We start from the raw sequence: 27,967 nt of genomic DNA on the forward strand, positions 1-27,967 counted from the left end.
ATGTGACACAGGAATTCCTACTACGCTGGCATCCTTGATGTTACTGAATGTTTCATACTGGGCATGCTCTCCTGCTCTCCTTTGCAGTGTGTCTTGGGAAATGTAGTCCAGGAAGAATCAAGCCTGATTTGAAGAAAAGGTGAAGGTTTGAGAAGAGCAAGTTGCAGCTTCCTGTAGGCACAGCAGCATTTCAGAAGGAGCAGTTTAATGTTGAACTGATGCAGAAAGAAACAAAATGCTGCAGCTGCAGTTTCAGTCCTTGGTAATGTTTTGTTCAACCAAATAAAAATGTTGTCATTCATGTTGTCAGCAAGGTGAATACAGATGTTAGCTTTCCTTGTAACATAGATTGGAAGCTTTATACCCACAGCCACCTGCAACCTGAACATGAAACTGATCTCTGCATCAGCCTTGCTGAGGGAACTGAAATGATAATGCTGTGTCTCCCTGGTCCTGTGCAAACAGAGCATCATTTGTGAAAGAATAGGACAATTTGGGAGGCTGAGCCACAATTTATTAAAATCACTGTGAGTGATTTTATGGGAATTAAAATGGGAATTTTAATTATTTTATTATTCTTGAAGAAAGAATGTGCTGGACTTCTTGCAAGGGAAGCTAATTTTGGCAGGAGCAGAGGAGGAATTGACAGCTACACTGGAAACAAGGCAGAGATATGGCAAAGCCTTAAGGAGGGTATTCCCTGTTTCTCACTGCCACTGAGAGGCCCTTGCTAACTCTTTCTCAGCAGATATGATCTAGTATGGCAGAGAAACTATTCCCCAAGTGAATCCTAATGTGTGTTAATACCATGCCTGTCTTCCAAGTGAGCATAACTAAGAAACAGCTCACAGCTGTCTGCAAACCTTTTGTAGCAAGTAGTTGGCAGGGGCTTAGCCAAAGATTCTGCATTTATCTCTAGGAGTCTGTAAAATAGTCACTGAGAAGCAGTGATGAGAGCTACCTCAGAAGAGTCATTGAAGACAAGACAGAAGAAAGTACAGCATGAGCAACAGAGGGCAGTCCCTTTTCTGTCAGGATGGTGGGCTAAGTGATCATTTGATTGTTCTTTCCTCTGTGATGTCCCTGGTTTTGTATAGTACTGTTCATCTCATGAGATCCCATAGCACAGTGCAGGCTAAAGCAGGCTGGATGGGAGAGACTCAAACTGTACATGGCATGTGCAGGTAGTGAGGGGAAGAGAAGCATTATTGTCATTATTACTGAAGACATCCAAGTGCTGTGTCCCATTATTTAATACAGGCAGTGTGCACAGAGGAGTGAGAAAATGGGCAGGTCACTTTCTTATGGTTTTGCTACAGTTTGAACACATTTGTTTATGATACTGGGAGAGAGAACCCCAAATTCTGGTGCATTTGGAATTGGTTTAGTTTTTATTCCTATTCTAGTAAACAGCTGAATAATGTAAAACTTTTTTTTTTTTTATATAAAGAGTGAAAGTACAAAGGAAAAAAAAGTTAATGTGCTTGGTTTGTGTTTTAAGCACAGAATCATACTAATAATTACAAAGATTTGTGTAGTTTGTGTATTAACTGTTGTAGATATGAAAGAATAATCATGAACTTTAATGATACAGAGCAGACTTTCATTTTCATCTTCCCTTTTTTGTTCATCAAGTGTGCTTTATGTGTACTAATATTAGGATGCAAAGCAATACTGTGTGGTAGTAAATTCATGGGCATGCACAGATTAAAGCAGATTTGCAGACATATGATTAATTGGGAGTCTTCAGCTTGCAAGCTCTCTGATTTTATGTCTTCTGTCATGCATCAGATGTTGGGTAAATTTGGTTACCTACCTGTTCAAACCACTATTCTTTACTGAAGGGGTGGTCAGACACTGGAACAGGCTTCTCAGACCATCCTTGGAGGTATTAAAAAAAATCTGTAGATGTGGCATTTTGGGACATGGTTTAGTGGGCATGGTAGTGTTGGTTGATGGTTGGACTTGGTGATCTTAGAGGACTTTTCCAACCAAAACAGTTCTATGATTCTACCATTTAACTGTTTGTTCAATTGTGTTAGAAAAAAAAAAAAGGGAAAGAAGAAAAAGGATAGTGGACAGCTTCATTAATGATCAAAACTGTACCTCTTATCTTCCCTAAACAAATGAAGAAGCTGGTATTTATAAAAAATTAAGAGGCCAGCTTTCACCCAATAAACCAGCATTTGCTGTAATTTGTAATTGGTGTTGTTTTGAATGGCTTGCTGTTCAGGTCATGCTTCAGATTTGATGCTGGAAATGTTCTGAGTAAAAGTCATGTAACTGACCCTAACCTCTTTTTACTAGGGACTTACAGTCCACACATTTATGTCAGTTTCAGTTTCAAAGCAACATAATAAAGGAAAATAGTCCATTCACTCTCCTGTTTTATGATCAATGATGTATGTGCATGTTAGCTAAGATTGCAAAACATTTAGAATTCATAGAGGAATATCTTTAAATGCTGGCTTTTGGGGAAGGGGCTGCTGTGCAGTAAAGGTCTGAATGAAGGACACAAGCATGAACCCACTGAATTTCATTGCCAGTGGCAGAACAGACACAGATTTTCACTCTCAGCCCTCAGATGAGTGGTGGTGGCTTGAGCATGCCTGAGAGAACATGCACACAATCCCTGTGGAAATTGCTAACCATAAATCTGTTTAAACCCTGAAAAAAAGTGTTTGGACTGCCTGAGGAGTTGCAGATTGAGAGTGGAGAAAAGGGGAGAAAAAGTAAAAGGTGGTAGGGAAAATGCATTTTATCTTACTGCCCTTGTAAGAAGAACCAATAACACTCCCACAAACATTTGAGTTCTTTCAGAAGAGCATTAAATAAGGCAGGAAAGACTCATGTTCTTAGAGTGCTTACTGAAAGAAAGGTTGATCCAGTTTGTTTAGAGAAAAACTGCTGAGTCTTCAGAGAGATTGACGAGGCTCTTTCAGATGGTTGTATTCTCTAAGGGTATAACCCTGTGGGCCAAATAGAGTTTGGTGGGGCTTTCACGGAGGTTCATCATGTGTAGCATTAGCCAGTGTTTTCTGTCACACAAACAGCTTCAAGGAAATACTTGGTCCAGAAGAGTTTTCCTTCTGAAGGAGACCACCAAAAGGGTTTGTAAAGGCTCCCTTTTTCAGTCAGCACCACTGTTTTTCTCCTAGATTCTTTTCAGAGCTATATTTAGTTTACATTACTGTGGCAAAAATTAATTGGCAAGATGAAACTGTAGATCAGTGTTGAAAATTTCTCCTAAGCAAAGTCAGGCTAATATTGACTTCAGTGTACAGTAGCAGCATGTTTGTGCTGAGTGGTGATATGAACTCTCCGTCTGCAGATGTCAGCCTCCTAACTATCACGCTGGTCAGGGCTGAACATATGGTTGAGCAGTGTTTTTCAAACTTGGTTGTGCTGGCAAAGATTGGCCTCTTCATGCTGTGCACTCTGGTTATGGCTAAGGAAGGAAGGAAGAAGAAAAAGAGAAAAAAAAGGGTGTAAATAATTTGACTATCTGCAGCAGCACTTCTTCACAGACACACAGGTTTTTGCATCTGGCACTTGTTCTTGCCTGGGTTACCCACGAAAGTGCTGTTGTAGGAGTGGAAAAAAAACACCAAACGACCACAATTAGAATTAGGGAAATGTAATGTAATTAAGAAGTTGTTAAAGAGCCCCCCATACGCATGCTGAGATAATTTCATTTGGTAAAACCTGATCTGTACACACACATAGACACACAAATATTAGCACAATATTCTTTGTGTAGCAGCTAATTTAGTTTGATGCTACTTTCGAATGCCCAAGTTCCCCCTGGGGTCTGAGATAGGATCAAAAATCTTGGCTTTTTAAAATGTATTATTGGAAGGATAACGTTTGCATAATGAATTTTCCTGAAGAACTTCATTAGAGATTTTGTTCATGGCATTTGCTGGCCTCACTGAAAAGTTATTGCCAATATCTGACATGACGTTTGCTGCTTCTGTTTCAGACCTGGTGGAGAGATTGTGTTTTGCCTGATTCTTCTAGGTACTGTGTGGCTTCATCTGAGAACAGACCCTGATTCTCACCACAGTTTCTGCTTCATTTTGGTCATCAGGGCTGTAACACCACTGCCAAAACCACCAACAGGCAGAAGCCAATGTGCTAAGCACAGACCCAGGTATTCAGTTTTGTACTGGTCTGAGTGCTGAGAACCCAGTGGCCTTTTCCTCTAGTCAGGTAACATTACCTGTGCAATTACAGCAAGCCCCTTTGCATTCCCTGTCCATTTGTCCTTGCAGAAATCCAGAGGAACTTCCATTGAGGCTGTTAGTTTATACTCCAGGAATACTTAGTCTTGAAAATACCTCTTTGCTCCTTGCAACAAACAGCTTGCTTCCAGCGTGGGAAGTGTATTGGTAATGTGGTCAGAGAGCCAGGTGCCACAGGGTGTCTTGGAGACTCCTTTCCCCGTTGGCACTGGAGCTGGGGACAGTTGTTGTTACTCTCTGCTTTGCACCAGGGTTTTGTATGAGTGATGCAAAGGCCTGTATAGCACCAGTGCAGCTTAAAATCTGATCCCCAGTGTCTTTACTGATGTTGCTAATGAGGTTACCAATTAATGGCATCTAATGGTCTATTGTAGCAATGGTTTTGGTGATGGAGACAGCTGTCCTTTGGGAACTGTGATGAGACCATGAACTCATTTTGTATAAGCAAGTGAGCAGCTGCTGCAGGAACATGGATAGGAGAGATTAGGTCACTCACTCCATCTCCCTGCCACCCCAGGGCTGTTCCTTGCATATGGAAGGTGGAAGTAACTTCAGGGAACTCCCTTGCTGGAGTTGGAACTGGAGATCTAGACGCAAACCCACTATGGCCCACTAGCAGTCTTCAAATCCATCCTGTTCCCCTGACTTTTGTGAGTAATTAATTAGAATTTTGAAGCCATTTATTATTTCTTTTTAGAAGTATTGTCACTGAGCTGTGTTGATCCGTGGTGTGATATCCTCTTGGCACCTGAGTGCAGTCTGTAACTCTTGGCACTTATGTATCATGCTATTTATTAATAAAGCTGCCTCTGTGAGCATCCTTCCATCAGAGGCTCCTTACTATTTGGAATATGATTTAAAAATATACATTTAATTTCACAGGTAGCACTTTGGGACAATGAGTTCTCGTTATTTAAGTTTCACTTGAGTGTTAGGTTACTTCTGGTGTGCAGTAGTTGCATTTCATCAGTCTGAAAAAAGGTGGCATTATAGATCTACGTTGCATTCCCCTAGTGCTTCAATACCTGTAGAGTACAACACTCTTAGAAACAGAATTGGGTAATTGCTCACTTTTGGAATATGGCAGGCAGGACTGTTCAGAATTAACAGTTAGTTAGCAGCTTGCCAATTTCTTTCTGTTGAACTGAAGACAATACCAGATATTACAGTTTAGGGAAACCCACAAAATACACTAAACTTGTCCACTCTAGGATGCACACCCATTCATTTTGAAGTCCCCTACACTCAAAAATATTTGAAGAGCATTGGTTGTTTTAGCCTGGTAACCTTATTTGGGAAAAGCAAATCTTTTCATGCTTACCAAATTACCACGTAGATGCAAAGAACTGTCTTGTTTTGTGGTCTCCAGGTCAGAACAGGAGGTTTGCTCAGCTTCTTTTTACTATTCCCCATGTGTGTCCCTGAGCTAGATACTTATCTTCCTCCTTGGTTTGGGTAATGTTTACCACAGTGTGGTTGTGTGAAAAATCCTATCTCACTGTCTTTCTAAGGAAGCTGTGGCTGCTTCTGCACTGGCATTTTAGTTTGGAGAAGGAACCTGCCCTTGAAACAAAGCTCCTGACCGAGCTTGCTGTCTGTCATTTCACAGTGCAGTGGTTTTACAGTGCAAGAACCTGATTCCTGTCAGTGAAAGAAAAGTGGCATTTGTTCCAGGTGTGCACCTGCTGGCTTGCAACCAGAAACAGCTGGCCAGTGCAGAGGAACAGGGTAGAACTGGCCCGAAACACATGCAGTGTGTAATCAGCTCCTTGGTATCAGCTGCTTTGCTCTACGGATCTGCTGCTCCTGTGGTACCAGCTCGGTCACGGAGATACAGCTCACGGTGTTTGGTTAGCCTGCAGCAACAGATTTCACAAAGAGCAGAGTGTGGCCTGCCTTCTGCCCTGTTTTTGTTCATAATGGTTGTGTAAATGTTTGAACACCTAAAGAAAAAAAATAATCAGGTGTTAGTACACTGAGGGAAAAAGAGTACTCAGTTTAGAAGTAGCTCTTAACTGTGAAGACTGAAATTCAATCAAGGCTATGCCTGACCCACAGGGGTCTTTGCCATTCCTTTGGGGTTCTGAGTGCAGCTGATCTTGAGACAGCTTCTGGAAATTGCCTCTTGCTTCCCATGTCCATGTTTATTTTCTGTGGGAGATAACCAGAGTCAGTAGACATGTTCTGTGTTTCATTTCAGAGGTCTTGTCCTGCACTAACTCTGATGATAGATCTGCCTATCCATCCATACTTCTGAAGGAAGATGAAAGGAAAGGAAAGGAAAGTGACAGACCTTATTTTGCAGTTTGATGTGTTGGATTTCCCAATCCATTATCTCTAATTGCTAGAGCTTAATTTAATAGCAGACGATGGCCTCACCTGGAAGGTCTCAGTAGGATAATACTTTTGGGTAGGATCTTTTAGAAGTACATGGCACTCAGAACTCACCTCTTACTGTTTATGAACAGAGATTTGGCTTTGCTGTTTTTCCAACATCCAGACTGGTTCAAGAGATAGAGGAGAAAAGGCCTTTCTCAATATTGATTTGGTCTCTGTTGCTGTTTATTTAGTCTCTTCAGCTCCCCTATCAAGGCAGTTAGAGGACCTTTTCTCACCTACAGCTTTCATAACAACCCCAAACTTTCTGTCTGTTGTTCAGATTTAGTCTCTCATCTCGAATGGCATATTAATTTAGCACTTTATTTCACTTTATTATCTTTATTTTTCAAGATCTAGGTCAGTTTGACTCATTGCTGCCACATCCTAGATTATTGCTTTAGTCTTTCTAGGGTTTGCTGCTCTAAAGGTTCCAGAGAGATGACTTTGTCAGCTAGAAATGGTTCTGACTTAATGTAACTCTGATTTTTCCTGTCTCCATCTGCTGGTAAAATGTGAGATTTGCTGTTCAAACAGATCATATAATGAGGAACAGAAATGATACATTTCAAATAATAAATACTACTTCTGCTATTATAGACACTTTCCATTAGGAACTGGATAGAAGTGATCAATTTATTTATTTTTAGGCTGCTTAATAATAGCTATCAAATACTTACAACTTTTGATCTGTTGTAGATTTTATACTGTGCTGACAGGAAATATTTAGATAATCAAATGGATGTACTAATAACCTGGGAATTCAAATCAATGTGCTGATGGAACTAGATTTGTTCATTTCTAGAGGGGAATGAGACATTCTTAAATGGTCATCACTCTTTTAAAATATTAATCTTTTTACAGTTACTGAGCAAGCAGCTAAGGGAAGTAATGTATAATTAGGATTTTCATAGAACTGATCATTTAGTTTAACTTATTTCTGCAGACAAATGTATAAGAGGGACACAGAGCTGTTGGAGTTAGTCCAGAGGAGGCCAAGAAGATATCCAAGGGCTGGGACACCTCTGCTATGAGGACAGGCTGAGGGAGCTGGGGGTGTTCAGCCTAGAGAAGAGAAGACTCCAGGAGGTCTGAGAGCTGCCTTCCAATACCTGAATGGATCCTCCAGGAAGGCTGCAGAGGGACTTTTTATAAGGGTGTCCAGAAACAGGACAAGGGGGGAATGGTTGAAGACTGGATCTTAGGAAGTTCTTCAGTATGAGGGTGGTGAGACTATGGAGCAGGCTGCCCAGAGTGGTTGTGGCTGCCTCTTCCCTGGGGGTGTTCAAGGCCAGGTCAGATGAGGCTTTGTGCAGCCAAGTCTAGTTGAGAGGAGTCCCTGCCCGTGGGAGGGAGGTTGGAGCAGATGACCTCTAAGGTCCCTTCCAGCCTATGCCTTTCTATGATTCTACATAACTACCCCTGGTTCCTCCTAACAGTTCCTATATAAAAGTTTCCAGGGTTGAATCCAAAAGGAGTAAAATACCTACAGACAATCGCATCAGGAGCTCATTGTGTACAAGCTAGCAAGGTGGGGGTTATGTGCAAAACCTTTGGTGAGGATGTAGTTCCTTCAGAGCAGTGTATTAATCAACAAAAGACTTTGCTTCCTGTGCAGAGGAAATTCATCTTCAAGGCTGCAAAAGGCCACACCAGTCGGCAGTGATGTGGTGACCAAAATGTGCTTCAACTCTGCTGGCTATCTGAGGAAAATGTTACAGGTCATATCCTGCATTTAAAGCAGTCTTACAGTTTTATGTGATTTATGGTATTTTATGAAATATTTCAGTTGACAGTTATTTCCATCTACTCCTAATGTTTTGTAGATGCTTTTGGCTTTGATGCTTTTACAAGAGGTTTTTATAGACCTGAACATTTTCTATAAAACCACCAACCAAGCCTTTACTTTTATTTTCTATTTCAGTCTGTTCTGTGTTTATAGGAATTCTTTTCAAACATTGTAAAGATGCTTATAGGTTTTTTATTCATTCATGAATCAGGAGGGTTTTTTATGAGACCTGTTTCTCCCAAGAAATTGCACATGAGAGGGTCCAGCTCTTCTCAAGCAAGGAATTGCAAGCACTTTTGTTTTAATGGCTTTACTTTTAAAAGCTTGTATTAAATTTTGTTTTCTCCTCTTCAAAGTAACTGTAAAAATGACAGCCTTTCATTTTACAGATCTCTTTGCTGTCTTGAAAAAGATTTTTATCTGTTCAATTCACTGGCAAACTTTTTTTTCCTTCTTTACTCCCACTAACCCTGTAGGTTCCACCTCAAGGAAAGAGACTGACTCTCTCCTCAAGCATCCTTGTTCAAAGGGATCCTTAGCACAAGTCTCTGTAAAAGTCACTTCTGTCCCAAAATTTATTCTTTGTGTAGATGTCGAAAAACAAACAAAGAAACAACTTCAATCTCAGAATGTAAATAGAATTTGTAGGGCTGAAAATGAAAAGAAACATCTATTTATTTGTATCTGTAAAACATAGGAAGAGCACTGAATAAAAAATAAAAACAAGAGTAAACAGGAAACCCTGTAGTACAGAGGGGAAAATTAAGTAATTTCTCACTGGTAGAGATCGAAACCATTCCAGCAGCTGTGAAGATGAATTGTGTCTAGGCAGTGCCTGTCATGCTGGTGGCCAGAGAGGAATCTGAGCCAACTGGTTTAGGATAGGGGCATACCTCTGTGCTGGCTGGAACAAGTTGGATGGAGTTTGACCTAAAAGATTTAAGAGTCTAAGTCCAATTTTTGAAGTGAAACATTCAGTGAGGCTTCTGTTCCAAAGTGATTTTTGAAAGTAGGGCTTGGACTCTTGCCATAATGAGTGAAAGTTCTAAAAATACCTCAGTGATTTATAAATATCCTCCTTGCTATTTCAGAGTTGTTAGTACCCAAGTCACTTTCAAAGTGGCATTTAAGCTTCTCAGTTATAGAGTTATCAAAAAGGAACTCAATTTATATCTAGTCTATCCAAGTCAGGATTTACTTAAACTATCCCTGACATATTTGTCTAACTAGTCTCAAAATCCTCCTGTGACACAGCCTCCCCAGGCAAACTGTTACTGTATGTGACCATCCACATCAATAGTGAGTTTTTCCTAATGTCTAATGTAAATCTCCCATGCTGTAGTTTAAACCTATTACTAGTCCTGTCCCTTGTGGATGTTTCATAGCCTTTCAGACATCTGAATAGCATTATCATGTATTCCCTCATTTGCCTCTTTTTAGCCTTAGTTGAAGCTAAAAAAAAAAATGTCCCCTTAGGCACTGTGAAGATTTTTACCCAGAGCCAGCTTATAAAGTAGAGCAGCTTTGTTAATGCCTCTGTCAGACAGCAATTTCAGGATAAAAGTGTAGTGTAATGGCATATGGCAGGAAAGCCTGATACAACTGTGTCCACTTCAGAGACTTCACGGTTTAAATGGAGATTTGGGGCTGTATCATTTGCTCAGCTTTTTACTTATTGGGATGTCAGTATTGGGGCATCAAAAATCTCAGTAAGTAGCTACCTTATTCAATTTACTCATCTGGTTTATTGCTTGTGCAGCTAAGGCTCACCTCTGCACAGCACTGCATGTTGCCAGGTGGACTCAACAGCTTACAGCCATGCAGCAGCAGCTGCAGCACTGCAGGTTGTCTGAAACAAGGGCTTCCTTATTGCCTGGTACAGCACCAAGCAGAATGAAGCCTGACCTAAATCATATCCATTCCCCACCAGATAAAGTTATGATGGAGTTGCAAGTATAGATGTTAAAGAGCAGTACTGTCTTCCCCTGGAGAAGTTTCCACTCCATTTAAACCATTTTTGCCCCATTTTTTCCTTTTTTGACAGGATTTGGAGAGTTTGTATTCATTTTCTGGAAGCATGACAGAGAGTTTGTGCAGATTTTGCTTCTTTGTATTTTTAGTAGTAGGCAATGCTTGCTGTTTTACTCAGCTGGATGGAGAAATCCAGCTTCAAGAGAGCATCTACATCATGGCTACATACCTTTGGGTATTGGTGTCCTGGGAGGGGGTAGGAGAACCATCATGAAAGAGTACTTCACACTATGGCCAGCAAAAGCAGCAAAATGAGTTTCCTGTTTGAGTTTCTTTGAATGTATTCCTAATGCTTGCATGTGTCAGCTCTACTGAGGTGACAGCTCCGATTGTAAATTAATATTTTGGGATGCATTTCTCTTTAATTAAAAAAGGAGAGCTCCCCCACAGGAAATTTCCTAAACCAAAACTCATTAGTAATAAACAGATTAAATCCTTATCAGTTAATCAACACTATAAAACTTCTGAGTGTTTGGAGAGCAGCATGAGATAACACTGCCGTCGTAACAGGAGCGTTTGAAATCGTTAGGGATCCCACCATGCCCTTGGGGTGGTGAGAAAATAATGATTGAAGATGGGCCCCCCCTACAGAGCTCATGTGTGAATTCCCCTGAAGATTAAAGCTGCAAAGATCTGGATTTTTTTGTTGGCCCCGTCTTGAAAGCATTTTTTTGTTTGTTTGAATAGTGGGCAGTAGTGACAGGCAGTACCAAGCTAATCCTTAATGATGCTGGTAGCAGAACCTGTCATGATGCCACAAAACTTTTGAGTTAGGAACTTTGGATGGCATGGGAGCCATGCTACCAGAGCAACTGTTCCCAGCTGATCTATCTGAGGCTTTAACTTGTGTTAAAGACTGCACTGCAAATTCCTCATCTTCCTCCATCCTGAATCCACATCATCATCACTTCTGTCAGGACCATGACAGTCTTCTTGTCACACATGTGCAGGAGTTCTGCTCTGGTCCATCCGTCTCCTGGCGATGAAGAGCACACTCTGCTGTGCAGATGGAAGGGACCAGCTTTGGGCAGGGACCTCTTTGAAGAAGCTTGGGTGTACTGGAGCAGGAAGGACAAAACTTATCTGGGTGGTAGCTGTCTACACCTCCTGACCCAGCATAATTTGGAGACATGCAGATTTAGAAAGTTACAGTGTAAAGACACTGACATTTTCTCCATTACTACTGGGAATGTGTCAGAGCTCCTCTGTGTCACCCTGGGGGGTTCTTTAGAGCCATTGGGATTATTTGGATTCTTTCAGTGAACTCTATGAAAAATAAAAGTGGGCTGGAGTGAAAATAGGGGCAGTGAGAAAAATAAATCATTTTTTCCCACATCCAGTAAACTCCCTTGAAGGGGTTAGCAAGAACTTAGGAGCAAGGGGACAGCAACTGGGAGTCATAAATAATGATTACCTTTTGGTTTTCATCTTTTGGCTTTATTTGGTCAGCACAGCAAAAATTGCACTTTTTTTGTCACAGGAGGGTCAGTGTAAACAGGTTTTGTTGTGGCATGAATTGCAGCAGCAGTAATGGTATTATCAAAGATGGTTGTTTTGGAGTGCTCTTATTGCTTAAAATACACATTGAAGGGTAGGTGACACTGCTGCCTCCAGAGCTCTAAATTCAAACACTGTGTTGCACTACAAGTGAATTGGCCATTTGTATTTTATTCTTCATTCACTTAAGTTGTTTTAGAACTTAGCCTGCTGGATAGATGCCTGCTCTGGAGAAACAGGAGTCCCACTTCCTGTCCCTTCATTCGAACTGAACCCACAGACAGCTGTAGAACAAAAAACCCTCATGTGGGTGGTTGGATTTAAAGACAGGACTGAACTGCGCTGATTAACTTCAGAGGCACTGGGGACTTTTTCTGTTTAGAAGTCTTTAGCTACCATGGCACTGTCACTTTTGAAAATCATATGGTAGGTGTCCTCACTTTCCTGTCACTTGTTCCAAGCAGACATCTGTGTGATCACAAATTTTAAATACCATCCCTTTTTCCCCCCTCACGTTGCACTGCATGTTCATGTGGTGTATTTTCAAGCAGGTTTCTCAGGGGTAAATTGTTTGTAACAACTTCCTTTGTGTTCATAACTACAATCAGCTCTGGCACCTGTGAATTAAACCCTTTTATTAGATACCTTTATGAAATACTAGGTGCAGATTTACTGGGAGGGGGATGAGGGGATGAAAGAGCTATTGCCTTCTTATTAAACAGCCTCATAATGCATTGCTGTGCCACGTGTCTGGGTCTGCTTCTGCCTTTGAATCTTGTTTGTGCATCTGGAGAAAGCAGCACAGATACTTTTTGTTTTGTTCTTTACATACTAGAGTGAAAGGTCACTTTTTACCAAGAGACCAAATGCCCTGGCTTGGCAAAATGGACTGCTTGCAAGGCTCTGTGTGATCCTTTGGACCGTACAGCTTTCCCGTAACGTTGTTTCTCTCATTCACAGGGTGGGTGATCTTCAGATCTCAGTGAGAGTGTCTTAAATTCTTTGCTCTAAGGAGTATGTGTCCCAGGATTATAATAATTCATCTATTTGTCCCATCCTCCTTACTGTTTCTTTTCTCTCTCTTTTTTTTTTCCCTTTCAGGATGGAGTAGGTGTAGATGAGAAGCTGTCTTTACGGCGGGTAGCCGTCGTAGAAGATTTCTTTGACATTATCTATTCCATGCATGTTGAAACTGGGCCTAATGGAGAACAAATCAGAAAACATGCTGGACAAAAGAGAACATATAAAGCTGTAAGTAAAAACACCAACCAAAAGTGAGCCTCAGCCTCTAAAAGCATGAATTATTTGGGCTTAGTCACGTGGTATGCAATTTGTGTTTCTTCCAGCTGGATTAGGGCTGCAACCTTCACCCTCAAATTTGTTTTGAAGATCTTTCAGTAGTGCATGAAAACATACAGTTTAGAAATCACATTTTCAGTGTCATAAGGACATGGACAGATCCATTGACTTCGACAGAGATTTTCTCATTGGTACAAGCAGAGAATTCATTCTTTCTATAGAGGTTTGACAATTTCTCTATTAACTTTGTATTCATTAATCACTATTAAGTAGATAAAGTCTTAAAGAAGACTTAGAAGGTATTGCCATGAATTTGCTAAATGAGGCACTGTACTTCAGCATATAAATGACATTGCCTTAGAGTTTATTGCTGCAGTCTAAGTACACTTAGTGTTTTATTGGTATGAAAAACTTGTAAATATCCTAAATTCCAGAGGTCAGAAAGCTACTAGGTACGAGAGATGTCAAGAGGGCAACTCTCACACCTGCAGAAACTGTCTGAGTAGAAAGAAATGATTTGTAAGATTTTTAATTGCCTGTGACTGCTTGACCTAACCAGCCACTGCCTTCAAATAGCTCTAAATAGCTTTTGTGGTTAGTAGCACAATTACACCACTTCCTTTTCTTACAGAGAACTAATGAAACGTTTACTGCACTTTCCCAAGGTGCTTCCAATGTATCTGCTTGCCCAGATTTGGATAGCCAAACCTCCATGTGCAGAGCTGTGGTAGCTCTTGATCCACCTGTCCAGATGTTTCCAGCTGCTGAAGCACTGGAGGCTTCTCCAGGGTAGCAGGGCAGGGGCTCCCAGCCAGAGCCCATCCCACAGCCCTGGCTGGGGTGCAGAGCAGCTGTGCTATCTCTCCCCATAGCCCCAGCGGGATGAAGCTGGTAGAGGGCTGTGCAGAGGGCCCTGAGGTGCCCTGAACACAGTGTTCTTTGCACAACCTGCAGTCATGTCAAACGTTATTCAGAAGAGGTCACCAAAATGTGGGGCAACTCCAAGTTTCTGATCACCACATCTTCAATTTTAGCTGTAAGAAAAAAAAAATCCATTACTGTTTTCTCCAGGTACATAACCAATCTTTACTATGTATCTAAGAATCCCTTCACAGATATTTTATTTATAGGCTATTTCAGACAGTTTGTTGTGGGAAAAGCCCCTGGCAAAATTTCTTATAATTTGTTCCTGGTGGTATTGACCTTAAGATAGATATATGAAGTAAGTCATCAGTCACTGGGTGTGCTTTTGTAAGGCTTGGAGTGTTATTTAAAGGTGAACAAACACAAACTGTCTAAATTAATTTTCATCTGTCTCCTTGGCCACTTTAATATTTGGCCACAAAGATATTTTAATGCTTTCTCTTTTAGAAAGCATTAGAAAAATAATGCTTTTATTGACCTTTCTCTTTCTACTTTGTTTTACTTCAGTAAGCTGTTTAAAGGTATAGGTCACAAACTTTGTAGAATAATATCCGAGTATCAGGAATGCTGCTAGCTATAAATACAAGACTTCAAGTCATCATCTTACAAATAGATGCCAAGCATAATATTTACTACCAAGAAGAAGCCCATGATTCCAGGCCAGATAAGAGATTTACTTGTTGTGAACAGCATGAAAGACAACTAGTGTGTCTTCTGTGAGGAGAAGCATTTGTGCAGATTCAACAGCCCACACAGTAGGCTTGCAGTAGTGTCATTTGATATCAGCTTATATTGCAATTGAGACCTGAGCTTATTACATTGTTATGGGCAGAGGATAAGCATGCTCAGATGTAAGTTTGTGTCCTTACCAGAGTCTGCAATATTTATTTCTATATTCATTTCATGGTGTATTATTTTATTAAGAGCATTGAGTCCTGTTTCCCAAGGACAGGACTCACATATATAATTTTTAGATTTCCATAGATTAAAAAAAGGTAAAAAAAGACTCTGGAAGAAACTAATATCAACTCTATCTATATCTTAACATGAGAATTAGGTTAGGCAAACAGATCTCAAACTCTGCCAAACTAACTGGGGAAATATATGCTCCTTTGCTGGATCTGTCCCAAAGAATGTCTTACTGAAAATGATGAGCTGCAGCATCAGGCTGTTCCAGCAAGCCACTCAGTAGCTATCTCTGTGGCATTGCAGGGGGAAAGAGGTAGTACCTTGGGTAGCTGTGCCACAAAACATTACACACTAAAAGCTTTATAAATCAAACTGAAATACTTTGGCAAGGTTTAATTTTATTAATTGGGTTGGGAACAAGATTAATTTAGTCTTGTTTCTTTATTCACATGTCAAAAGTGAATCATCCTTGAGATCTGTGAATGTAGTTATCATGCATAAGTACTCAGCAAATAGTTTGAGTGAAGAGTTTTTATAGGAAGGATGGTTCACAACCTGTGTGCTGCAACTGCTACTTGTTATTCATGATTCCTGGCATGTGATGATCACATTGCTTCTGCTCTCTGACTGGATAAATGAAACATTTTAACAGAGAAATGATGGGGAGAAAACCACCACAGTTTTGGTATAAAATTGCTAAACTTCTGAAGTTCATAAACATTTTCATGGATTTTCAGTACCTGAACTTCTAAAAAAAAAATTAATAGCACAGTTCTAAGAACTGCAACATACTGATTTCAAGTAATAAATTTGCTTATATATCTGTGAGTGTCTAGTTTCAATAGTGAACCTGATCCACTTAAAATTTGGGTAACACTCAAGCATGATTAGAAATGAAATTGTCAAAAGTGACTTAATTTGCTTATATATCTGTGAGTCTCTAGTTTCAATAGTGAACCTGATCCACTTAAAATTTGGGTAGCACTCAAGCATGATTAGAAATTGTCAAAAGTGACTTAACTGGCTACTGCTGGCATTTGTATAGAGTAACAATTTGGAATAGGTAGAGTGTTAGAACTGTTGATAGAGTCACAACATACATCAGCACGGGTCTCCAAGAAGCATGTTCAGAACAGCTTACAGACTCAGTGAATCTGTAGTCTGCACTGATTTATTTAACTGTGTGGAAGCAAATGGCATTTTTACAACTGATTTCTTTCTGTGGGATTTCTTACAGCAGTGCTGCTCAGGAAGATAAATAGGATGTGGTGGTAGTACCTCTGAAAGAGCAGTGTATTGGGAGGGAGCCTTTCTATTTCAGTTGGGGCAGCAATGTACCAGACTCAAACATTATCATTTCTTGCCACAAGCCCTGTAGATAATTGTGAAAGCTCCTCTGCTTCAATGTTTAAGTTCAGAATAAGGCTCTGTTTTCTTCTCTGCACACTAATGGATGAGAAGGGAATTGTACAAAGTCTATGTAGATGATGTGGGAGAGTAACCTTGAAAACATGCAAAAAAAAGAGTGAGCTTCCCATCTAACTGTCAGGTTTTGTGCTCATTTCAGGTGTCCATCTTGCATGCAATGTAAGATTGATGGGCTGTGTTCCTTGCCAGCATAACTGTAGGTAGCTCTACACCAGCAAAAACCAGACCTGGCTTATATATATGAAATGACACCAAGAACTTTAAATCACATCTGGAGTATGCCAGACAGAAGGAATACTTCATATGCTGTTTATAATCTCAGGTAGTTTTCTGATTCCCAAGGAAGTTTACAAAGAAGGAAGAAGTCTAGGGCCTTGATCTGGGAGATAATTCCCTCACAAGGCCTGGCTGAGTTAGTTGCTCAGGAGGGGCACAGGTGACTAAGAAGGTGCAGAAGGTGAAAAGAGCATGTTCCTTGGTGCCAAGGAAAGCAGCAGTGCCCAACAGATCCCTGCTTGTCCTGCATTCCCCTCAGGTCCTCTGCCAGGCTCCATAAGGGATGGGGTGAAATGTGCTGATGCAGGGAAGGTTAGGTTAGGAGGTCAGGAGAAACTATTGAGTAACCTTGTAGAGGTGGCTGTGCTGGCACTCACTGCTGCAGGTCAGTGTCCTAAGAAGAACTACCTTGCTTTGGGGTAGTACTTTTCACACTCTGTCCCACAGGACTTTTGTTTGTACAGGCATCCCTCACTGAAAGGAGAGCTGTGGTGTCAAAGTGGAGACAGGGATGCAGTAGAGAGAAGCATTCAGGAAAAGAATCTGTCTGGTGCATTGGGAAAGGTGTGCAGCAAGTTCATGGCAGGCTTTCTGTGCCTCTGTAGAGCTGCATGTCTCAGGATGAACTATTCAGGCTTTCTAAAATTTAAATTCTGGTGCTGAGGGGTATATCAGAGGTGGGAGTGACTGGGAAAAGTTGTGGCAGCATAATGCAACAGGCTCAAGCTGTTAGGACAACTCTTGTGATTCAGTGCAAACCAGGAGAAAAATGCAGCCTTGTTACACTTTTCAAGAGACTCAAATGGTCTGTCATGGAAGATGGAAAACATCTCTGCCTCCTCTCAGGCCCAGCTGTGGGCTGTCACTTCTGCTTCTATGCCAGGTCTTTGATGTAGAGGGGTACACTCCCCTCCTCCCCTGCCTATCTTTCTTAAAGAGCTTGTACCCATCTAATCCCATGCCCCAGTCATGGGAGCTATCCCACCACATTTCAGTAATGCCAATGGCAGTAATAAACTTTTCTTGGTTTGGGATCAGGCTGTAGCCTCCCTCTTTCCTGTTACCCTAAAAAAAAAAACCTTCCTCAGATTGTGAAACATGGTGTGACTCTTTTCCTTTCCCGAACCAGGAATGTGCCTGTGTGTCCCTTCTGAAGATCCCAGTGAATGTGTTTTCCTCAGGGAAGAGGGTTTTTTTTGACAGGTTGCACTATGAAATAAGATTGGCTCCTTCCAGTACAAGTTCTTTGATAGAGGAAGGTTAAATCAGGTTTGGGTCTGGCTGTTTTCCATCCAGGGCAGACCTTGTCCTCAGGGAAGCAGAAGAATGTGAGGCTTGTGCAGGGCCTTAGCATGTTTAAATCCTTGCATCCACAGCATTCCTGTGTGCACATCCAAACAGCCAAGCCAAGTGCACTTTTCTTCAATGGACTTGTTCTTGGTTCTTTGCAAAGGGCAAGTGCTGAGTGTCCTGGCAGCAGTCCCTCTAGCAGGTGTTCCCCATTGCTTCCCTCGCAGAAAGCAGCTTCTGCTACGTGGAGAGGGAAGGGAAGGGAGCTGTGAAGCACAAGTTTAGCATGAGAAGGAACAGCATTTTCCAAGTACAGCATGATAGTGAGCTCTTGATAAAACTCCCTTCAGTAATAGGTCTGCTTTCCTATGTCAGCCTTCTCTTCTGACCTCTTGCTGAGGAAAGGAGAGGACTTTCCTTGGCAGGCTTGCCCTCCTGTCATCAAGAAACCAATTTCTGCCACCTGGTTTGATGGCTGTGGGCCCAGGACAGATTACCATCTTCACTCCCTCCTTGTCTCTCTCGCTTTCTCCTCTTGGAAGTCTTCTTTGGATCATCTCTCCCACCCCCACCTTACTCTCCTTAATTAAAAAACGATACACACACAAGAAGAAGACAATCTCTCTTCTGACATGTTGTATCTTCCAGACTACACATACATCCTCCGTGTTAATTCTTTAGGGGTTAATGGGTTCACTTGCAAAATTTCACTCCCTCTCCTCACACTTGTCTTTCCTTCTCTGCCATATGTGTCCTAAAATCTGCTTTTCAGTTTAGAGCTTGTTAATTTTCCAAATTAAAAAAAAAATGTGGCTCTGAAAGCTGTATCATCACATCCTGCACTTATATCAACTGTTGGAGAACATAAAGGAGACTTTGCCTGTTTTCTCTGCCTGGAGTGCTGCAGTAGGAATGCAATACATAGTGAGGGCAGGCATCACTTAGCTCCAGTCTAAATCAGATTACATGCTCAGGTGCTGGGCTATTTGCCTTGTGGTAGTTGTGCTCTTCATGGGATTCTGTAGACAGCATGCAGGTCAATTTGGAGTCTAGAAGGCCTTCATTGTTGGGCAGTGTTTTGGATGGGTTGAGATATGGCAAAATCTATGAATGGTGAAATGAGATCATAAAAGTTTTGACTCTGAACCTGCTGAAGTCAACTCTTACTTTTCCTCTGAGTTCAGAGTTAAAACCAAATATGTGAAGGTGTGCATGGACTGTCCTGTTAGGAAATGTTTGCTTCTTACCATGTAACTTCTGAGGGTAAAGCAAACACTGAATGATTTTTGCACTTTTGCTTAATGCTCCAGATTCTATTTTGTTGTTGATGTTGTTTTGGGGTTTTGTTTGTTTATTCATTTTTTTTTTCTTTTACAATCTAAAATGCATCCATCTGCAAGAGCTACATCCAGTACACAACACCAAAACACCAACCTCCTAGAATCTTCTTATTTTCTGATTTGCTTGTGGTACAGAACACATCCAGATACAAGATAACATATTTCTACAAGCAACAGAAGATGTGCTAATGTGCAATCAAACCACTGCTAAGAATAAGGAATCCCCAAAGATACTTCTAAAGCTTCATATTTGGGGGGAAAAAAGAAAAAAAGTATACTTACAGTTGGGTTTTGTTCTTTTTTTTCTTAAAGCAATCCAAGTAATTTTATCAATATGGTAAATCAGCACTGATTGTTCTTTGATTGGTACAGGCATGTGCATGAGCAGTTTTTTTGTAGATCATGCCAAAAATATGCTGATCTGCATTGCCAGTGTGTGGATGTAAATAATGCAGTATCCCCCACTTCAGTTCACTTCTCTGGCTTTATTTTTTCTGAACATTAGAAGTGTGTGCACTTGTGGGGGTTTTTTTGTGTGTGTGAAACTGCAGTTCAAAAAATACAGCTTTATTGCAGCACACCACTGAATGAGATGGTCTGGCTGTATTTTTTTGTTAGCAAACAGCCTTGAGAAGAGAGGTGGGAGCAGGGGCTGGGCTGCTGAAGGCAGGGAGAACATACAGCATCAGGGAGGACTGAGTCATTGTTGCTTTCTTTCAGATAGAACACAGGACAGAAACAATGTTTTGTGCTGAAGTCAGACCCCTGACTAAGGTGTTTCTGTATAGCTACTTTGAAAGTGTCATAGGCCTCCAGGTCGTGCTCTCAAATACTCATGTGCAAGCCAGCTCCATAGGCTACATCAGCCCAACCTTGTGCACAAGCTGGTAAACTCAACTAAAGGGTGAAATACAAGATTTTGTGTTTGGCCTTGTGCTAATTTAGTTAGAGAGCTTCCCAGCTACAGCTGGTGCTCAGCCAGCTGGTTCGGAGCGTGGCCAGGGCCAGCAAGCAGCTATCTGCATCTCACAAAGTACATTTGCCCTTCTCTAATGAGAGAGACAAAGAGGAGTCTGCACTGCTGGGACGTGAGGTTCAGGGTGGGGTTTGTAAGCTTTCTGGCACTGAAAATTGGAAAGAGCTCCTTATGTATATTCAGGCAGCAAGAATAAGGAAAGCTGTGGGGTTATGTCCTCTCCATGTCTCTTTTAATGTCACATCTATTGTGTTAGGCCAATTTATGCAGGCTGAAATCTTAGGATGTGACTGATTCAAACTGCAAAGCAAAACAGGGGAGGAAGTTGGTGAAAACTGATGTTATTTAGGGAAGGGCATCCTTAAAACCATGTTGCAGTGGGAGGCTGGAGACACAAGCATCTGCTATGTGGACAAATTTAGATACAAAACCCGGTTCCCTTCTAGTCAGTGGAGCATACCTATCAAATCTGGGCCTTAGCTCACTTGCCTTCCATGGAGAGGTTTCATCTTGTTTGAGCAGAACTGGAGTTTTGACAGAGGTGTTTGATTAGAATAAATGGAGCATTCCTTTCAAATGCAGGCAACTAATGAATCCGTGGGTAAGCTCCATTAATTTCAATACAGTAGTAAATGTGTTAAATGTTATCAGAAAGAGGTTGCTTGCATATGTGCACTTGCTGGTTTTCTTATTCTAACTGTGTTTAAGTTATTTTTTTTTTCATATTCCATAAAGCATGAGTATAACCAATGTATTCATATTTAGAAAGGTAAATAAGCATCTGTTCCGTGGTATAAAAAAACAAGAAAAATAATCTGAAAATATCTTTGGTAGGATCTTCCATTCCAAAGTGGCTTCATTTAGTGCCTTCATTTTCAGGTAAATTGTTTCAGCCCCAGAGACAATCTTTGCCAATTTTCATCACATAATAAATGTTGCTTTTATACTTATCCCCTTCTATCCTCTACAACAGGGCCCCTAAAATAGGGCTTCTGTTGTATAAGAAAACAACAACAATAAAAAGGCTAAAAAGCAATACCATAAACAGGATGGTCTCATTTGCATTCTTATTTTACAATGCATCATTTTCATGACTTATGCCTCATCAACAAACCTTAGTTTAAACTGCACCTGTTTTCCAGAATATTGTCACTGATAGATTTGGTCCACGGAGCTTTAGGAATCATGTTTCAACACAGGTTAAGTAGGTGACAAGCCAAGGAGAAGAGTGTAAGAGTTAAAACTGGCCATTCATCCTCCTTGTAGCACCCTTGTGAGGAGCATGAGTGGTTGCAGAGTATATAATTCCATTTGCATCCAGATAAAGAAAGTTACCTTGTCCTTTCTGCATCCACACTCCCATATACCCCACTTCCATCCTTCTGTGCTTCCATCAGTGTAGTGCTCAACAGGAAATCAAATCCTGTTCTGGTTTTACAGTCAGGTATCAGTTGACTCTTTTAATCTCTCTTGCTGGGACTTTGTCCTTCTTTCAGGGTTATCTCTATTGCAAGACTTGGGTTAGCAAAAAAAAAAAAAGGGCAGAGATTTCTTGCCCCACTTGTGCTGTTCAGTGTATGTACATCAACATATATAATGAATCACAGAAAAGCCATGGCTTTGCCTTGCAGTGTCTTGAAAACATCCACCATACACCCATCTGGTACAGCTGCTCCAGTGCACTGGCTCTTGATGAAGTTGTTTCTGCTCATGTCCAGTTTGAGTATCCCAAGCCACAGCTGGAGACTCTTTTCCCTGGTTATAGCCTCTGAAGAGTTTCTCTCTCCACAGTATTTTAACTTCAGGCAGTGATGGGCTGCAACTAGATCTCTGCCTCATTCAAATTTTCCTTTAGGTTCCAGGTGCTATGGTGGCCTGCTGCAGAGCCCTCTCCTGCTTCTCCAAGGCTTCTTGAACTGGTGTGGGGCAACCCAGACACATTATTGCATCTACTGTCTTACCAGCATTGAGTAGAGGAAGATAATAACTTTTCTTGATCTGCTGTCTGAATGTAGCTAGTATGAGATGTGCTTTATCTGTGATCAGAGTATGCTGTTGGCTCATTTTCAGCTTGGCATCAACCTTCAGGTCCTTTTCAGCAAGGCAAAATGTCTGTAAAGATATATGTGTCCTTGAGGTGGGGGGGATACAGTCTTTGAAAAGAGCAATAACTGCTTCCTCCCCTCCCCTTTCAAGAAAGGGAAGAAGTCCCTCTAATGCCTGCTGGTGAGTTTGTGGTGGGAAAGAATGTTAATGTTGAAGTGAGGAAACAACCCAAAGCTGTTGTTACAGGTTATCTCCAGGTACAGTGGAGTCTTCAAAACCAAGAGATTCACAAATTCTCTAACTGTTGTTGAAAAGAATATGCTTAAGCCCTAGTATTACATCACAAGAATATTCAAATGCACAGTTAAAATATTAAGGAGACTCTCACTGCTGCTACTACACAGAGTCCTGTGTCTGTCTACCTGTCCTTACAATAAAATAAAGAGAGCACATAAGAGGGTTGGTTATAAGAAGAAAGTCACTTTTCAATTTTTTTTTCTTTTCAAACATCCCTCAGTGGGATGCCTTTTATGGATGACTCTTCTGGGAAAAAAAATGTAAAGAGAAAGCAAAACTCCTTTTGATAGAGGTGAAATTTTCTTCAGAGTTGACTGTTATTAGCCAGGCAGCTCGGACAGTTTCTTGCAATCCTGCATCGAATGGAGAACATGCTTTCATTGTGCTTCCTGGCATTATAAGATAATATGCCTTGTTTGGAAATAGAATGTGCAGTTTTGGTAAATCATGTTCAATCAGCTTATGTAACAACACCTCTGTTTTGTTCTTCCTTCCAGATTTCAGAGACCTATGCCTTCCTACCGAGAGAAGCGGTGACACGGTTTCTAATGAGCTGCTCAGAGTGCCAGAAAAGAATGCATTTGAACCCAGATGGAGCGGATCATAAAGGTAGTTTTAGTGTCAAATAGTGGGATGTAAAGTCATTTGGTTCCTAATACCCATTTGTATTTTCCTAGCTTAAGTGAGGGTTCATAAAAATTGGGTAGGCTGGAACGGTTCAGTAAGTCAGATCATCTCATGTACTGCAGCTGGAAGGTAGTGAAGCTTCTGCTTTCACTTGAGGATGGAGTGTAATACCTTATGCACCCTCAAGAGAAAGATGATTTTATCTGGAGGAAATGATTTATTTTGCTATAACTATGTTTGTATGGGAGCATAAGGAATAGATAGGGTGCATGTGCTGTAGTCATTTAAGGTGCATGAACTCATCATTTTTTAGGGCTTGAACTCGAGTTTCCTTTTTCTGTAGTAGACTCCATCTGAACAGCCTACAGGTGATTCAGAATGCCAAAGTTAGAACAACTGACGTGGCTGGCTGACTGCAGAGCAGTCTAAAGTAGCCTCCACAATTTACATAAAATGTATAATAAATATTTTTATTGCAGATAATGGAAAACCTCCAACTTTAGTGACCAGTATGATTGATTACAACATGCCAATTACTATGGCTTATATGAAACACATGAAGCTGCAGCTGCTAAATTCACAGCAAGATGAGGTAAACCCTGCAATCTTTCAAGTTTGCTTTTCTGTTCTCCTATGTTCTTTGGTACTTGTCGTTGTGGTAGCCAGGAAACTGAACTGGAGATTGTTGATCTCATCTTTACATGAGTCTGAAACCAAACCAAGGCTGTTTGCAAGTAACCAAGTTGAGGTAAAATGTCATGACCTACCACCCTTCTGTGGCTGGGGTAATGTGTGGTACTGCTTCAAATGACCTGACAGTGCCCTTTTACCATCTGCACCAGCCCGAAGGGTAATGAGGGCAGAGACTTCACTCAAGATGGTACTGTGCTCAGTAGTGACTTTTCCTTGTCTACTTCTAGAAAGCAATACCATCAACAGCTGAAGTGAATGCCATGGTGTTCCTCAAGGCTGGCAGCCAGGATGAAACATATTATAGTGAAATAGGTGGAATCTGTGGGAACATCAGCTGAAATATTTAAGGTGTAAAGCTTGGTAAATAGGAGTAGGGGTTGCTTTTGAGACTTTGAATAAAAAGGGGGGGGAAAGGGGAAGAGAAGTAGGCTGAGAATCAAGCTTCTTCAGGGAGAACTGGCGCTGAGTTATATTTATTTCTTCTTGAAAATTATTTTCCTTCTGTTATTTATTCAGAATGTTTCCAGATCTTACCTACCAAATTATTTGTAATAAGCTCATTTTGCTAGAAATGTGTTCATTTACCATTTGAGCTGCCAAATATTTAGAAGCCCAGCTATGTGCCAGCCAAAAGGCAGTGTTGCATGCTGTGTCCTTTTGCCTGAATACAAGGGTTTTTTTAATAAAGAAAACCTTCAAGAACAACCTTAGCAGCTGCATTATGTCAAAGGTCCTGAGTGGCTCCTTACTTCTGTAGGGTCAGCAAGATTTGGTTTCATAATGAGTAGATAGGGGCTATTGGTGGAGATCTATGAATTATTTAACTCCCCATGGAGTGGGAATTTCCTCACTCTTCTAGAAATACCACAATTCTTGTTCTGCTTTGCCCTTTTTTTTTTTTTTTTAATTGTGGAGGGTGCATGGAGAGATTCCTGATTCAGAGTTCTTCATGCAGAAATACAGTCTGATCATCTTTCCCTCCTATTTAGTCTCCCCTTTACATGCTGCCCTTTTTCAGTGATCTGGCAAGCAGGGCTGCAAGCAGCAGGAGAGAAGAGGCTTTATCCTTGCAGTGGCCTTAGGAGTTAAAGAACTTCTTGTTTTTTCCACTTCTTCCCCTTAAGAATTACTCCTACTGCAACACAGCCAAGCACACACACGGGATCAGGGACACTTGCCACAGTGCTTCTATAGCCTGAGTGTTTTGGTGTAGTCTTGCTGGTCTGATGACTGAATTTTTTGTTGAACCAGTGTTTGGTGAACCAGTGAACCTAGATGAGCCAGTGACAATGATACAGCTTGGTATCTCCCTGCCCAGCTGGGTTTTGCACCTCTGGTGTTACTACTGTGTATGAAATGTTTGCATCACTGGATTTATGAAAAGCTATTTTTATATGTTTTAGTAATAATTTCTTCACCAGGGTAGACTGGGCAGAAGAAAGGTTCTCAAGAAAACCTTCATGTCTTTTCTCAAAGCAGGATTTTGCTAAGAATTTCTTTTTCACTCCAGGCTGTACATTTGCTGCACTGAGAACTAAATGAGAGTGAAAATGTTGTAGTACAAAGCAGCAAGCTTTTTGGTGCATACATTCAAACTGTTTCATGCACTTTAAAAACCTGCTTGGGTTTGTAGGAAGACTGTTTCCAAGGTTTCATCAATCATTTCTGTGTTCTTGTGGAGGGGGTGGATTGAGACAGGAGTAAACTTGGATCCCACAACTAGCTAGCACAGTGACTGAAAGCCTCCCAATTCATTCTTGGTTCATTCTTTTTATGCTGAGGCCACTGATGAAGGGAAAACAGGCTTCATCCTAAAGGAGAACTCATCACTGTGTGCACCTTTACAGCTGTGCTGCAACTGGTACCAAGATTCCAGTGGCTCCCAGCTCCTCTCCCCATGCCTGTGTGAGCAAAGATTCAGATAAACGTTTACACAGTTTGAGGGGGTGAGGTGAAATTATCCTCCAGAGTGCTGTAGGGAAACACAGGCTGCCCATGTGTGTTGGCTTATACCTGTGCAAGTGTTGGGCAGCCAGATATCCCTTTCTGGTAGCCCAGCCCCCAGAACTGGTAAATGTAAGCTGCTTCTTGCTGGTTCCTGCAGGATTCACTGAGGAGTATCACTGTGTCTTAACAGAGGCACAGCTTTCCAGAAGGTCTGAAGAGTTTGTGTTATGATCTTTGAACAAGGAGTGTGCTTTTTCCCTAAATCTCAGAGCCAGCTTGGCAGAAGGGGACCACAGTTCTGGTGTGTGGGCAGTTCTGCTGCAGCTGGGATGCTTCCACCTTATCTGGGCAAGTCAGACAGGTGCCTGCTAGAGAAGCCCTCACTCTTCCATTCAGTTTTATACAAAACTCTGAGAACAGGGTGTGTTCATTTGTCATTGTCCTGGTGTAACAGTGCAGACCAGCACCGTCCTGTGTTTTGGCCCACTCTCACTTTGCATGACATCTAGCAGTACTTCAGCCCAGCTGAACAAGAGTCATGGCTGCAGGGAGCTGGTCTTCTGAAAAAAGAGAAGCACTCCCACACAACCTGGAGACATCACTGAGACCAAAGAGCGGAACTGATTTAAGGGCCAAGCATTCAGAAAGAAAGTAGCTGTGTGTGGATAGTGTGGCCAGCAGGAGCAGGGAAGTCATTGTGCCCCTGCACTCAGCACTGGTTAGGCTGCACCTCCAGTCCTGTGTCCAGTTCTGGGCCCCCCAATTTAAGAAGGACATTGAGAGACTTGAATGTGTCCAGAGAAGGGCAAGGAGGCAGGGGAGAGGCCTCGAACACAAGCCCAATGAGGAGAGGCTGAGGGAGCTGGGACTGTTTAGCCCGGAGAAGAGGAGGCTCAGGGGTGACCTCATTGCTGTCTACAACTACCTGAAGGGAGGTTGTAGCCAGGAGGGGGTTGGTCTCTTCTCCCAGGCAACCAGCAGCAGAACAAGAGGACACAGTCTCAAGCTGTGCCAGGGGAGGTTTAGGCTGGAGGTGAGGAGAAAGTTCTTCACAGAGAGAGTGGTTGGCCATTGGAATGTGCTGCCCAGGGAGGTGGTGGAGTCTCCATCCCTGGAGGTGTTCAAGAGGGGATTGGACGTGGCACTTGGTGCCATGGTTTAGTGGTCCTGAGGTCTTGGGTGACAGGTTGGACTTTGATGATCCTTGAGGTCTTTTCCAACCTTATTGATTCTGTGATTCTGTGATTCTGTATTAGTATCTGTAGAAACCAGTTCACAAGTACAGAGCAAGTCATACGGTAAAGCTTGCTCTTTTTCTAGGTCAATTCTGGTGAGCAACCCAAGCCCAAGTCAGAATCCTGTCAGTTCTGGTTTTGATAAAATATAAAACAATTATTATATTAATTTGAAAAGTATTTCAAACTGATATTCACGTGATACAAAATTGTTTGCCCTCTTTTCCTCTGTTTTCTTTACAATGCTTTTCTTCATAACAGGAGTAATTAATCTCAGTAAAGTTGTTACTGAGAATATATCACCTTAGGTTTATTTGTTGCCTCAGCAGCTCACAGAGCAAGACTTGAGGATGCTTAGTTGTTGATTTCTGAGTGGGCACAAGAACTTCAGTGGGACTGAAACGAGTGGAGTAAACATATATTGGAACATTTGCTGGACTAGGTCTAGAAGTTCTTTCCTTTTATAAATGGAGACAAAATATTTGAGTGGGACATTCACTTTTTGCCTTCTGCTATCATCCCTAGTAGATGCTCTGTGATTAGACTTGATGGATAAATCACATTCAAGATGTGGAAGGTAGAATAAATGTGATTTTTCATGTGATTATATTGCTTTGGTTTACCACTGACTGTCATTTGAACACGTTCAGAACTTCTACAAGCTTCAAAATTTTCATTGATGCTTCTTTAAACACAGTGGCAGTGGAAGGGTGACATCATGCCAAGGGAATTTGGTTGTGGAT

At 41.4% G+C, this 27,967-nt stretch overlaps 1 protein-coding gene across 7 annotated transcripts in view; it reads left to right on the top strand.

Moving 5' to 3' along the window:
* Positions 1-27,967, top strand: part of NOL4 (nucleolar protein 4) — a 155,993-nt gene that overhangs the window by 19,793 nt on the left and 108,233 nt on the right. For 4 of the 7 annotated variants that reach the window (XM_054394681.1, XM_054394683.1, XM_054394686.1 and 1 more), the window contains exons 2-4: positions 13,039-13,188; positions 23,220-23,331; positions 23,829-23,941. In XM_054394681.1, the coding sequence (XP_054250656.1) occupies positions 13,039-13,188; positions 23,220-23,331; positions 23,829-23,941 (375 nt within the window). Of the gene's footprint in view, positions 1-13,038; positions 13,193-13,938; positions 13,951-16,493; positions 16,512-17,196; positions 17,212-21,001; positions 21,037-23,181; positions 23,332-23,828; positions 23,942-27,967 lie in introns of all 7 variants that reach the window. The other 3 variants (XM_054394682.1, XM_054394684.1, XM_054394685.1) reach the window with 2 other exon arrangements.

This window comes from Indicator indicator, chromosome 31 (genome assembly GCF_027791375.1).
Source record: "Indicator indicator isolate 239-I01 chromosome 31, UM_Iind_1.1, whole genome shotgun sequence".
In the NCBI taxonomy this organism is placed as follows: domain Eukaryota; kingdom Metazoa; phylum Chordata; class Aves; order Piciformes; family Indicatoridae; genus Indicator; species Indicator indicator.